Source organism: Lontra canadensis, unplaced genomic scaffold (assembly GCF_010015895.1).
Source record: "Lontra canadensis isolate GAN:19392208 unplaced genomic scaffold, GSC_riverotter_1.0 scaffold52, whole genome shotgun sequence".
In the NCBI taxonomy this organism is placed as follows: Eukaryota; Metazoa; Chordata; class Mammalia; order Carnivora; family Mustelidae; genus Lontra; species Lontra canadensis.
The window spans coordinates 6,347,735-6,361,381 of NW_022631046.1; the positions used below are offsets into that span (position 1 = coordinate 6,347,735).

General features: G+C 35.6%; 1 protein-coding gene across 2 annotated transcripts; it reads right to left on the minus strand.

The window, feature by feature from the left end:
• Nucleotides 1-5,172: 5,172 nt before the first annotated feature.
• KERA (keratocan) lies at nucleotides 5,173-12,696 on the minus strand. 2 transcript variants are annotated; one of them, XM_032874204.1, is made up of 3 exons: nucleotides 12,508-12,696; nucleotides 10,094-10,987; nucleotides 5,173-5,984 (listed from the first exon to the last, which is right to left on the minus strand). In XM_032874204.1, the coding sequence occupies exons 2-3, from the start codon at nucleotides 10,977-10,979 to the stop codon at nucleotides 5,818-5,820; spliced, it is 1,053 nt and encodes a 350-aa protein (XP_032730095.1). In that variant the 5' UTR covers nucleotides 10,980-10,987; nucleotides 12,508-12,696; the 3' UTR covers nucleotides 5,173-5,817. The 2 variants fall into 2 exon arrangements, with proteins under 2 accessions (XP_032730095.1, XP_032730094.1); XM_032874203.1 differs by lacking the exon at nucleotides 12,508-12,696 and adding an exon at nucleotides 12,255-12,363.
• Nucleotides 12,697-13,647: the final 951 nt, after the last annotated feature.

Here is a 13,647-nt window from a genome sequence, read left to right on the forward strand (position 1 = left end):
AATATTCTGAGCAAGGAGTTCAGAGATCTGTCTCAGATGCATAAGGAACAAAAATTTTCTACAGTTTTTGACAAATATCACTATTTTTGTAAATCATAAATTAACTTCAACATATGCAATATTTCAGATATTGTGCAAAATATCACTCCATAGGGCATGGTAATTTTTTAAAAGATTTTATTTATTTATTGAGAGAGAGAGAAAAAGTGAGTGGGGGAAGGGGCAGAGGGAGAGACAGAATATCAAGCAGAATCAATGCTAAGTGCAGAGTCCCACACGGAGCTCGATATCACGACCCTGGGATCATGACCTGAGCTAAAATCAAGAGCTGGACACCTGACCGAGCCACCCAGGCACCTCAGGGCACAATAAATTTTAAATTAGTATTTTAATAATCAATTGCTATGGGTATGTATGTATTAGTCTAGAATAATTACTAATCTTTTTTCAACTATAATGGCTTATCCCATCATGAGAGGTGGTATAACGGTGGTCAAAGCAGGAGCCCTATCTCTGTAAGCACTTGCATCAGAGTCTTACAATGTCATAGATCCTACTCCTCTCTGACCTTGGTGACATTCAGTCCTTTGATCTGGCAATTCCTTCCCATACCCAAAGTCTTCTCCTTTCTCAGCATTGGGCTACTTAAGATATTTTAAACTGTAGTCCTCCAGGCTTGGATCATTCTTTTCCTTTCAGGATATAGATATGGATATGAAGCCTAGACTTTATTCCGTGGAGGCTTCAGTCTTTTTTTTCTTCAATTGATCCATCCCATCCCAATTTCATTTGTTTTACTATCCAGCTTCTCCAGCCCCATTCCATCACTATCAACTCTACATAACTGAGTAGCCTTCTAGATCACCAAAATGTAAACAAATGTGGATCAGTTTTGCCATTCATTTTTCTGTTTCTTTTTTGCAAAATGGTCTGGGGAGAACATGGGTAATTCTGTGTATCAGGGCCCCTGCTAAAAATAAAATGCCAACCTACCAGTTATTGGAGACTTCCTATATGTCAGGTGATAAGAACTGCACATCTGTTCTCTTACCCTCACGGAAAAAGGTGAAAGATAGTTGATATTGTTCCCTATTTCGTAAATGAGGACCTAATCCTTAGAAATCTTCAAACATTTGCCAGAGGTCAAGGAAATGGAAAAATAAATGCCACAAGCTGGGTTTGAAACTTGATCTTTTCTCTCTAAAGCACAAGTTCTTAACCCCTGTACCATGTAATTATTGATATATGTGGATTCAAATGCACTATTTTATTATATACATTCCACTTGTCTTTTTTTTTTTAAATGTCTGTTTTTTTCTCTTCTTGCCTTCCTTTAGACTCAGTAAATACTCTTTACCACTCTGTTTTTCCCTTGTATTAGTTTAACAGTTCTACATTCCTCACCAATATATTGTGGTCAACTTTGAAAAAATTCATTCTTCCTATATGACATTTAATTTTAACTTTCACCGATAAAATTTACGCTCTTCCTGGCCAATGGAGGGTTCTTAGGACACTGAAAAATTTAAATATCTCAATCTATACATCCATCTCTCTCTTTATCAATACACACTTACTTTTACATTCAATCATTTTGTGGGGTGGAGGATTCATTAGATTCTTTGACACCAAGTTTATAAAAGGTACCATCTGGAAATTGCCTCCCACCACACAGTCCTGTCCAGGTTTTTTGTTTTGTCTTATTTTGTTTTTAATATTATTTTTTTTTATTTTTAAAGATTTTGTTTATTTATTTGACAGAGAGAGAGGGAACACAAGCAGGGGGAGTGGGTGAGGGAGAAGCAAGCTTCCCGCAGAGCAGGGAGCCTGATGTGGGGCTTGATCCCGGGACCCTGGGATCGTGACCTGAGCGGAAGGCAGAAGGCAGGTGCTTAATGACTGAGCCACCCAGGTGCCCTGTTTTGTTTTGTTTTTTAAAAGAGAATTTAGAGAAAGCAAGTAAAACAATCTTACAGGGTTCTTACCACTAAGTCCATTTTTTAAAACATTATCATTTGCAAATATACTGCTCATGATCATTGGATACTGCCTTCTCTTTTATTTTTGCTCCTTTTTTACTTTTTATTAATGAAATTCATCATATTTACATGGTGAGATCATAGATAAACATGTTTTGTTCTGTTTTGTTTCAGTTAGGGCCATAATATGAGAGATTGAACATTATGATAATTCCATAACTTCAAAATGGCTTAAGTTTATAGCCTAGTTTTTTTTTTTAAACTATTGGTAATAATCACAATGTATACATCAAGAAAGAGAAAAGCAGATTATTTGTAAATTTTAGAGACTTTATAGTAACTTTGTGTCTATATTTAAAAAAAAAAAAAATTGTGGGACACCTGGGTGGCTCAGTGGGTTAAGCCTCTGACTGCGACTCAGGTCATGCATCTCAGGATCCTGGGATCAAGCCCCGCATCAGGCTCTCTGCTCAGCAGGGAGCCTGCTTCCCTTCTCTCTCTCTGCCTAGTTCTCTGCCTACTTGTGATCTCTCTCTCTGTGTCAAATAAATAAATAAAATCTTTTTTAAAAAAAGAATTTGTGATAGAAAGCTTACTCTGTCCTTCCTAGCTTCATTGGTCAATATTTAGAATTATGCCTGCATTTTTTCAATCTGTACTCTGCCCTTAACTCAGTCTTCCTTCATACAAATATGAAGTTCCAATTTTTGGAACTATTAACAAAATCTAGAAAATTTCACCCATATATTTATGTGCCTGTCCAGACCCCTTCTTTTAACATTAGTCCTCATTCAATAACTTACATGACTTCTTTTGGTTGAATCAAAATAATTTAAAACTAACCACATCTAAAATCAAATTCATGGTCTTCTAAGCATGCTCCTCTTAGAAAACACATTGCCATGTATCTTTTTGCAAGCAGAAACCTTACGACCTCCTTGTTCTTGCTCCCATCAACCCAATCAACTACCAAATCCTGATAATATTACAACTTAATTCTTTCACACTTGTCCATATCTTTTCATTTCTAGCAATCCCACCATGCCATTATATTCTAAGCTACTTCTGTTTTTCTAATTTGTGCTGTAAGATTACAACCCTAACTGATCTATTCCCATCTAATCTTAATTCCCTCCAGTTTTACTCACTTCACCAAGAAGCTTGCACATCTATGTATGAATGTCTAGATCTATGTAACCATATGTTGCATACAATAATAATAAACATCCAGCACTTACCATGAAGAATACCATGGCATTCTTCAAGACACTTTACATACCCTAACTCATTTAATTCTCACTGTAAGGTAGATGTTATTACTTGTCCCCATTTCATAAATGAGAAGAGACTGAGGCATAGAGAATTTAATGATTCTGCCCAGGACCACATAGCCAGAAATGTGGGGTTTGAACTCAGTAATTTTAGCTTCAGTGTTAATGTTCTTTACCACTACACAATATTAACCCTCAATGAATGGAATCCCTTCTGACTTAAAACTCTTCAGGAACTTTTAAATTGTTCCTGGAAAAAAATAAATAAAAATAAATAAATAAATAAATAAATAAATAGTTCCTGGAAACTAATGTCTAAATTCTGCCTGAAATATTCTTCCCTCCCACCAGTGATAAATACTTCTCATCCTTATAATTTCCTTAATCATTACTTCTTTAGAGAACCTTTGTAACAAATCAGTATTAGTACCATGTACCATCAGTTTTGTACCATGTAGCTGTCTGTTAATAGCATTTATCACAGATAAAATTTTATATATTTTTGTGGTTATTCACCTAATTGGTGTCTTGCCAACTATAGTATAAACAATTATACCCCAGTGTGTAGTATAGTCTGGTATATATACGGTTCTCAATGTATATTTTCTGAAATAAATAAAGAAAAAAAATGCAGGAAGGAAGGAAGAAGGAAGGAAAGGTAGACTAGAGGGAGGGAGGGATGGAAGGTGAGAGGGAAAGGAGAGGGAATTTTTAGAGTTGAAAAGGTCAAAGAGGAACATTTTACAAATTTGCTTCAAAATCAGGAATTCCTTTTATAGCCTTTCGCTTGAACCATTATTCATTCTCTGGACAGTCATAATGATGGTTAACTCCATCTCAAGAAAATTGCTTTCATTGTTGGATGATTCTGAGCAATTATTAAAAAATTCTTTCTTGTTAGTGTTAAAATACGGTTCCATATGCATTTCACCATATGTTTTACTCTTCATTTTGGATCTACTGGAATACATTTTATCCCTTTTCCATATGGCAAATTTTCAAATATTTAAAGTTCTTATATTTATTTCAACATATTCTTGTTCCCCAGCCTGATGATATCTGATTACTTGTTTTTTATGACATAACTTTAATAATTTTCTTTGTGTGCTTTGAAGTCTTTTAAAAAATTCTTTTCTTAATGTGAATTAATTTCATTTCTTACCTTTAGCCAACATTTTTAAAAATTTTGTTCAAAGTATTCTCATTGGTTCTTCCCTCCTAACCCCTCATAAGTTTTCATGTGAAAATAAGTAGGGAAAACTGTATGTTATGTTCTTTTTTTAAGAATTCACCTTATAGAATAATTTTAAGTTTCTGAGAAATCTTGGTATAAAGTAACATGTTAGATTTTCCTTAATCTGGTTTTTCACAGATATATATGATCAATTTTCTAGGGAACTATGTCAAATTTTATAGGATATTTCAGAATACTATTTGGAAAATATATAAATTCACATATTAATGTCTGTGGAATATTTATTATTTATAGATATGTCCTAGAAATTAGAAGTCTGAAGTAAACTATACTTTGTTACTAAATGGAATCCTAGGTTATTTCTTTCTAACTCATGAGAAATAGGAGTATTATGTTAAATGACTAGAGTATAAATTTTACTTATGTTTATCAGAAAAGAAGGAAAAACAAAGGTAGGAGAAAATATATTTGCATGTATTTGTGGTAGAAAAATGGAAATTATTGTGATTATAATACTTTTTATTAAAATATGTTCTTAATAAAACTTGTAAATAACGACCCTGAAATAAATATTTTACCACTGTTTTCTTAGAAAGCATTCACTCTTTTTATTTAAAAAATCCAAAACCACTGGCAAATGTAAGAGCTGAACAATTTGCAATTCAAATGGATTTTAAAAGTTAAACACTAAGATTCTGTGAGAAATGTGCTATAATAAATGTAAAACTTACGACTTGTTAATTGATAGAGTACACTGTACTATATTAAAAACAGCAGCTATAAAAAATAGTAGTAAACTGAACATTACTGTTTTTTTTTCTGTTATTTGGTATTAAACGACTAAAAGTCTCCTTTCATGAAGTATTTAATACATTTCATAACCGTTCTTGAGCTAAATACTATACTTATACTTACTAATGCTACTTAGCAATCTGAAATTAATTATGATGAAGAAATATCTCATTTTTCTCATTTTTTCCAGATCTCCTTATCTCCTGTTAGATTACTGTACTTCTACTATATTATCAGCATAAGCAATTTTGAACATATGTAAACCAATATGTCTTTTATATTGTATAACAATGCAGCTGCATTGTTTGATATTAGTAAGCTGTGGAAGAGACAAAAAAGAACTATCTTTGAGTTGATAAACTATCTGAACTCTGTGTCTGTTTTATCAATTAAAGAAAAGCCAACTCTGCTACATATCATTGGTGAAAGCATCTTTGAATGGAAAACATAAGCTATACAAACAAAAATGGTGGCCAAGAACAATTGGAAATGTGACTTTTGTCTTAAAGTTATGAATGGTAACCAAATTTCATTTCAGAATATTAGCTCATTAAACAAATTTTAGATGTTGAAGATGTGTTTAAATAATGACAGCCTGAAGGAGCCTGAAGCAGTTCATTAAATCCATTGGAATTGGTGGTTTGATTTCATTTCCATCTAGACGGAGGTAGCGAAGGTGAGGTCCATAACCGAAGAAGTCTCGTTCTGCTGGCAGTATGGGAGGACATATTACAGAGACATTCACATCTGTGGAGACAAAGATGGCGTGAACAAAAGAATTAGAAAGAAGAGACCAGGTTTGAGAAGACCAAGAAGCCATGGAACAGTCTTGTAGAGCACCTAGAAACCTGACCTGTGAAAGTGCCAGGGATACAAGCCATTTTTGTCAAGTTGGAGGTATATGTGTCTTATAAAAGTAACCCTAAAAAATGTGCAACAGATGTACAGCCCTCTCATTCCATATTCAGTTATACTTTGCACAGAACATGAGAAAGGACATATTGTTAAAAGCTGTGACGGAGCGGCGCCTGGGTGGTTCAGTAGGGTAAGCATTTGACATCAGCTCAGGTCATGATCTCAAGGTCCTGGGACGGACCCCACATTGGGCTCCCTGCTCAGATAAGAGTTGCTTCTCCCTCTCCTGTTCCCTCTGCACCCCCTGCCCCACTCCACCCCTTTTAATGCATGCTCTGGCTCTCAAATAAATAAATAAATCTTAAAAAAAAAAAAAGCTGAGATAAGAGTGAAAGAATACATCATTTGTTTTCTAAGCTTCCAAGTGAGATAAAGCATGCTTAGACTACTATAAATGAGATGTGTAGTGGAGACAAAGGGTCATAGAAGGAACGGTTAGGTACATGGGTAGATGGATGGATGAATGAGTGGATAGGTAAGTGGAAAAATCAGTTTATTATTAAGGAAAGTGCTTAAAAATTACCTTAAAATTCAAAATGTCCAATTAGTAGTGTATGATGAGTTTTTAAAAAATAGATTTAACATACATTTACATATATAATACTTAAAGAGAAGAACCTTGAATCTTTTTGTATTTAAGTGTATTTAATTAGAAAGGATGTATTTGCCAAGAATTGAATTACAAAGATCCAAGCCAGAAAATATCCCATCAGCCTTTTCAGATGATTAGGACGTGAGAAATCATGCACCTGCCTTGGATCAGAGCCCTTGGCATCAAAGACTTTACTGAAATTTAGGAGTATTCAGGAGAAAAATCTGTTAAAATAGCAAAATTCAGGCAAGTGTGCCTAATAGCTGATTTCAACCATGAATCCATATATTGCTTTTCAGTCTCATTTGAAACTATTTTGAGAAAGAGCTCCTCCCTTAGAAGATGAGACCTACCTGACTTTGGCAATGGTCTTCCTTTGAGTTCATGGTTACAGTGAGGTTGTTATGCTCTGATCTTATTTCATTTTGTGAATTCAACTTGCTAAAAATAATGACTCGTAATATATATCAGTCTGTGTATATAAAGTTATCTTTCACATGCATTATTACCTTATCATCACATAGAATTTATCAGGCAATAGGATTATTCTCCCTACCTGAGCCTTGCAAGGGGTTCAGACAGGTAAGGTAATGCACTCAAGATATTTTAACAAGTGAACAGCAGAGCTGAGTCCCAGCCTTGTCCTTTTCCTACTACATAGGGTCCCTTGCTTCCTGGAGAGACTATGTCCCTTTAATGTGCTATCATCCTTGTTACCTTTATGCCCCATAACCAAAGCATGTCTGCATAAATGTAATGGGAAAAGCAGGTGTTCAAATATAGTTATATTTTCATAAATTATTATATTTCTCAGAGAACATCACAAAGTAACTTATTTGAATAGATAACATTTTTTTTTGCCAGGTTTAAAGTTCTTTAAATTGTTCAGAGGAAATGAATATTCCCATCTTTTTCATAAGAAAAGGTCACCATCCTGAAAATTCTAAGAACTCTTCATATAAAAGGTATGTTTCTTGGAAATCACTTTATTAAAAACAAGAGTAGATTATGCAGCCAAAAGAAATAAGTACTTTAACAGTTATTATGACACAGTGTGATATACTGGTGAGCCAATAATTCTAGCCAGGGAAATTCTTATTTTACACTTATTTTCTGGGAATATAGAAATGACCGTGTCTGATATCTACATTAAGAAACAAATAAATCTCTCTTTGTTGTTGCTGTTAAAATTATTCTTACCTGGGTTGACAGAAATTTTTCTAAAGTCTTGTGTTCTGGAAATTGAAGTAAAATGTGCTGAGATTATATTGTATTAGTAGAAAACAACACTTAAAATAAGAAGGCCTGATCTGAGGTCCTGTATTATATTTATTCTTTGTCCTTGGGCAGGTCTCCTCACTTAGTTGACCCTCCATTTCTTTCTTCAGAAACTCTTAATAACTTACCAACCAAGATTCTTGTGAGGATTAATTTGGGGTTTTCAAAGTGTGGTCCTTGGACCAGCAGCATCAATACCTCCCAGGAACTAAACTGTTAGATCTACTGAGTCAGAAAATGTGAAGCTGGGGCCAGCAAGCTATATTTTGTTAAGTTTTCCAGATAATGCTGGTACATGCTAATGTATGAGAACTACTGAAGAACAGAAATATATGAGAAAATACTATAAAACTTTTAAAAACCTGAGTGGAGGAAGAACAGAGTCCTACTCTTTTTTATGTAACTTCATGTAATTATGTAAGTGACTGGTGTAGATGCCCAACTGCGTGTTGAATTTTGCTGTCTCACTCTTAAAGACCCTTTTTTCTCAACTTCTAAGGGGAATCCCTGATTCAGAAATAGGGATCTATGTGGAGTCCCTTTAAAGTCACTTCCCACATCACATGTCTATGGGACTTCTGTTGCCAGATAAGGAATGTACCTGTTGAAGCACAGAACTTTCATCAGAGGAAAGAAAAAAAATGCATATATTTAGGTCAATATTGACTGCTGTACAATCTAGGTCAGTGAGATTTGGCTCTTAATTTTTTTTTTTTTGACCTGTTGCATCTTTTGCTCTTGACTATAGGATTAAACAATGTGTCTCATCACCATGGAAAAATGGGGCAGCAGCCTCTTTGTTAATTCCTGAATTATATGCTCAAGTATGCTGGTAGAAAAACAAAAAAGAAAAAAAATGAGAGAAAAAATTGAATAACTTGAATAACTGAGCAGTACCCAGTAGAAAAATCGTCTATTTTTACAAATAAGATGTCTGTGTGATTATTTGCTTAAAGGAAGCTAATGAATAATAACCAAGCAGTACTACCTTCTGACAATTACCTGTGCCATTTTTCTACAAACTATCTGACTGCTTCTCACTTTAGGAATGTATTTTCTAAGGCTGTAGAGGAGAAGTCTCCTCAGATTATCTTCCTGTAGGGCTTGTTCCAGGGTTGAAGATAGGTTTCAGGCTGGTTCCAGTGCCCCTGTGGTGAGACCAGGATACTGTCCACCTCTGCAGCAGGGTCAGGCTGGTCTCAGGTGGGACTCTGAAGAGTTTTAATTTCGCATCTCCAGCCTCTTCTTCCTATAACTAAATCTTCTAGGTCTTCTATAATCAACCTCTGCTTCAAAGGCACTTTGTACTCATTCCTCTCTCCCTTATCAAAAGCTATTTTCAGGAAAGGAGCAATCATTCTACCTTGTTGATTGCCATTAGTCCTAAGAAGTCATCAACTTCCAGGAGCACTTGTTTCCATTTCAGCTGAACAAGGTGTTGAACTACAGTGTTGGTTCCCAGTGCCTTGTCCCCAGAGCAGCAGTCTCAGCACCACCTGGGAACTTGTTAGAAATGAGATATTCAAGTCTCAGCCAGACGTACTCAATCAGGAACTCTGGGGTGGTGTAACCAGTCTGCACACTTGGAAGCCTGAGAAACCCTCTAATCTAGAGCAAAGACTTTAATTACGGTGGTTTCAGGCACCTATAGATTTTATGACCTAGATCCCTTTCTGATACCTCCTAAATCATACTTCTCCTATTACTATGCATGAAGCTGTTTGTGCTTGGTACATTTTCCTAAGTAAATCTACCCAGTGAGGCAGAAATACTGGGATCTCCTAGGAATAAAAGAAGATATATTTCATTTCTCCAATGGATAATCACCCTTTGTAGGTTAATAAATCCACTTTTCAATTTACAATTTGAAGGCTTGAACTTCTTGGTTCATTAAGATTGTGTGAGAATGAATAGACAAAGACAAAATACTGAAAGTTGAAAAAAGAAATCTAAGGGCACATTAGCTGGGCTGGTGATGGGGGAAGCCCAACATAGTTGCTAATCTTAAAGAAAATATAGATTTAATGACCATGAGCATTTTAGCCAAAGACATACCCTGATGATTACTTACTTTTAATTTTGTTATGATCAAGATGAAGGTGCTGTAAGTGAGCACTGATTCGGGGGACCTTTGTGAGTTGATTGTGAGACAGTTGAAGATCTAGAATTGAGGATACATCAAAACCGCTTGAAGGGAGCCCTGCATCTGATAGTTTGTTGTGGTTTAGTCGCAGAAAGGCCACTTTAGGAATCACATTAAAGTAATTTTCCGGTATTCCTTCAATGGAATTGTTGTCCAGATACAGCTGCATTGTATTGGCTGGTAACCTTGGTGGCATATTCCTTAGGGCATTCTTGGCCATATTTAGCTGCATTAGGTTCTTGAGACCCTTGAAGGTGTCTCTCTGAAAGGCATTGTCTAACAGTTTATTGTGCTGCAGGTCAAGAAGAGTTAGATTCTCCAGATTGCTGAAGGTCCCTTGAGGAATTCTGGACACCTTGTTTCTGGCCAGTTGTAGTTGTTCTAAACTTCTTGGCAATGGAGAAGGTACCTCTTCCAGCTCATTATCTTCCAAAAATAAGAAAAGCAGCTTCTTCAGTTGGCTCAGGGCTCCTTTTTCAATTCCATAGTTGGTTATTTTGTTCTTGTTTAGATTGATCCATCGCAGCTGGGTGGCATTCTCAAAAGGCTTCTCAGGAATGGTCTCTATCAAGTTGTTTTCAAGATAAAGATACCAGATCCTTGAAGGAATAGGAGGGATTTCTTTGAGACCTCGATTTTCACAGTATAAAGCAGTAGGGAAACTAGGGGGACAGAAGCATTCCCTGGGACAGTCAAAGTCATGCACAGCCCAATCCTCTTGATCATTTACGTCATAGACCTGTCTCACACTTCGAGTCCATACAGTATCTGTTATGAATAACACCCAGATGATGAAACAGATTGTGGTTGCCATTATAGTACCTGGGATAGGGGATATAATTGTTAGATGCTTGAATATCTTGACCTTCAGAAAATGAGGTGTACCAACATCACCAGTAAGCATTGTTTCTTTGGGGGAAGGTGAACACATGTCAACAACTTATACGCAGCTACCCATTAGTACACGTGTATTTAGTAGGCGCTACACACAAAGCACTTTGCAAACACTGACACTAGCTCACTAACTTCTAGCTTTCTGGTTTTAACCCAGTCACAGTGAAAACTGAGAAATAAAAAGCAAATTTTAGAAGCTCTAAGTACTTTTCCATTTCAGGCTATTGAATACAAGAAAGTTAACTGAAACCCATGGTCGAATAAAAGAGTATTAAAAAAATGATCTTTTAATAACTCAAATTGAGAGTCTGTGTTGTTTCTGAGAAGTAAGCATATGCTTTTACTTTTACTCCTAAATGAGCAGAACATCTGGATGAGATTTCCCAGGCTCGCTGGCCCTTGAACCAAAGAAACAGAGAGATCAAAGAACATTTTAGCAGTTTGTTGTGAAGGAAGGCTTTAAGATATGAAGAAAAATGTGTGATTAATTTCTCTCTCTGTTGTTCTACTTCTCTGGCAAATTTTATACTGGGGTGTGGGGGAAGACTTCCAATTTATATTATAAATACAAAATCAAGTTGTTCAACCAGGGAACTTGGATTATGAACTCTATATCAAATAAGCAAGTAATATATTCACCTATGACATTACTATGGTTGATAAGAAAAACAACAAAGCAAAGACCATGTTTAGGGACAGATAGACTTCCAATTTTTCAGGATGGTTGCTAACAAAGAACAGGTTAATATTATTGGTATATGACCATCTCAAGGATAGAAACCCTCGCCATTGAATACCAGCAAGGTGATAGGTACAACAAACTGTTCTCACAGGAAAAATAGAACAGTAACATTCTGACCAATGTACATTTAATTCAGTTGCTTGGCAATAAAAACAGAATACATTTTACTGACTCTTCAGGAGAAAATAAAACAAGCATCATTTATGAAATACTGATCTTTCCACTGTGCCACTAAATTGAGGGAAATGACAAGTGCAGAGCTGTTTCCGCAAGCTGTCGAATTTTTTACGATCGCAGAATTCTGCTCTGGTCATCTTCCAATAGAGACATATTAACACATTCTTTTCTTCAGAATCGGTATTTACTTTAGTTATTAAGCTGTAATCCTGCCTCTGATGAATCAGAACTTTGAATTCGTAACTTTAGGTTTTTAAAAGTGCAAAAAAAGTTTACCTTGCCTTCCAGGAATATACCGTTGAGTCCTGTGTCTGGGTCTGAAGTTTGCTCAAACTCAGTTAAGGGGGGAAAAAAATGAAATGAAACAAAAAAGCAAAACAAAACAAAACAACGCTGTGACTAAAACAGCTTGTTTTTATTGTAGGCTGTCAAGCCTCCTATGAGAAAAAAATAAAACCTACTCTGACCAGTCACAGTGAACACCTTTTGATCTATTGTTTCCACTTTGCCAGGGCTTCAGAATGCTTACCTCAGCCTTCTTGGATCTTCTTCTTCCCTTTCTATTGGTCACTGCTCATTCCCAGTAATGGATTGACCCAGGCTCCAGTGTCGTGTTTTTATGAATCCTCCCTAAAATATATGCATCAGTGGCTCCAACTTTAACCCCTCCAAGAACCACAGAACCTTGGTACCTAGGGAGCTCAGCCCAGGAAATTCTGACTTTCAGCTCAAAAACCTATAGCCAAAATTCAGGGCGACTGTCACTGAAGTCACAGTTCCAAAGATGTTGTAATGTATTGATATCTAGACCTGTTCAGCCCAGCAGGCAACAGAAGGCAGTTTTGATTTCAAGTATAACAAGAAGAGAGTTTAAAGTGTTTTCTTTTCTCTAGAAAATCTTTTTTAAAATGGAATATGAAGAAATAAGTGCTGATGTCCTCTGTTTTGATGGAAATATTTGGTTCATTTCTAATATACAACAGATGTTGGAATTCTATGTAGATGTATCGTGTGTGAGGGAAAGATAGGAAAATGTATTTGAAAGATTTACAAATGCGATCTGAGAAGCAATACCTGATGTGGACACTAAACATGGTTTATAGATATAATTTTTTATAGATATAATTTTTGTTTTATAGATAGAATATAGATATGTTATATATATATATTTTATAGATATAATTTTTGTATCTCTGTTTCCTATTGGGAGCTTTATTCCAAGTTAATTATTCAAATGAGGTTTTTTTTTTTTCATTAGAACAGATGTTTTGCATTTAATCCTTTTCAAGACATCCATTGCCCTGCTATTGGTTTTCTTTTAACACATAGAGCTAAAATAATGTTTTCTAGTTCTTATATTTGAGAAGAAGAATCGTTATGCCATTTGAGGAAAGACACAAATAAAAATAATTTTCAAACATTATTCTGTGGATGGATTGTAAACATTTTGTTTTTCAAAACTTGTCTTATTCTGAAGTCAGGAAATTTAATGAATGTGACTCCGTTTGCACTGCTCGCATAAACATCATCAAAGAAAGAGCACAGACAAGAGGGGAGGAGGAGAGGGCCCTGGACCCAAAAGACCTTTTCTGAACCCCCCCACCTCCTGCCTTCTAACCATCAGCAGGTCAGTGAGAGTTCTGCCAGCTTGCACCATACTGGACTACCT

What these genes read in the sequence shown, in the direction of transcription:
- KERA (XM_032874204.1), bottom strand. Translation starts at nt 10,979, where the DNA reads ATGGCAACCACAATCTGTTTCATCATCTGGGTGTTATTCATAACAGAT. An exon ending in TGATCATAACAAAATTAAAA is followed by an intron (nt 5,985 to 10,093) that starts GTAAGTAATCAT and finishes TTGTCTCCACAG; the next exon opens with ATGTGAATGTCTCTGTAATA.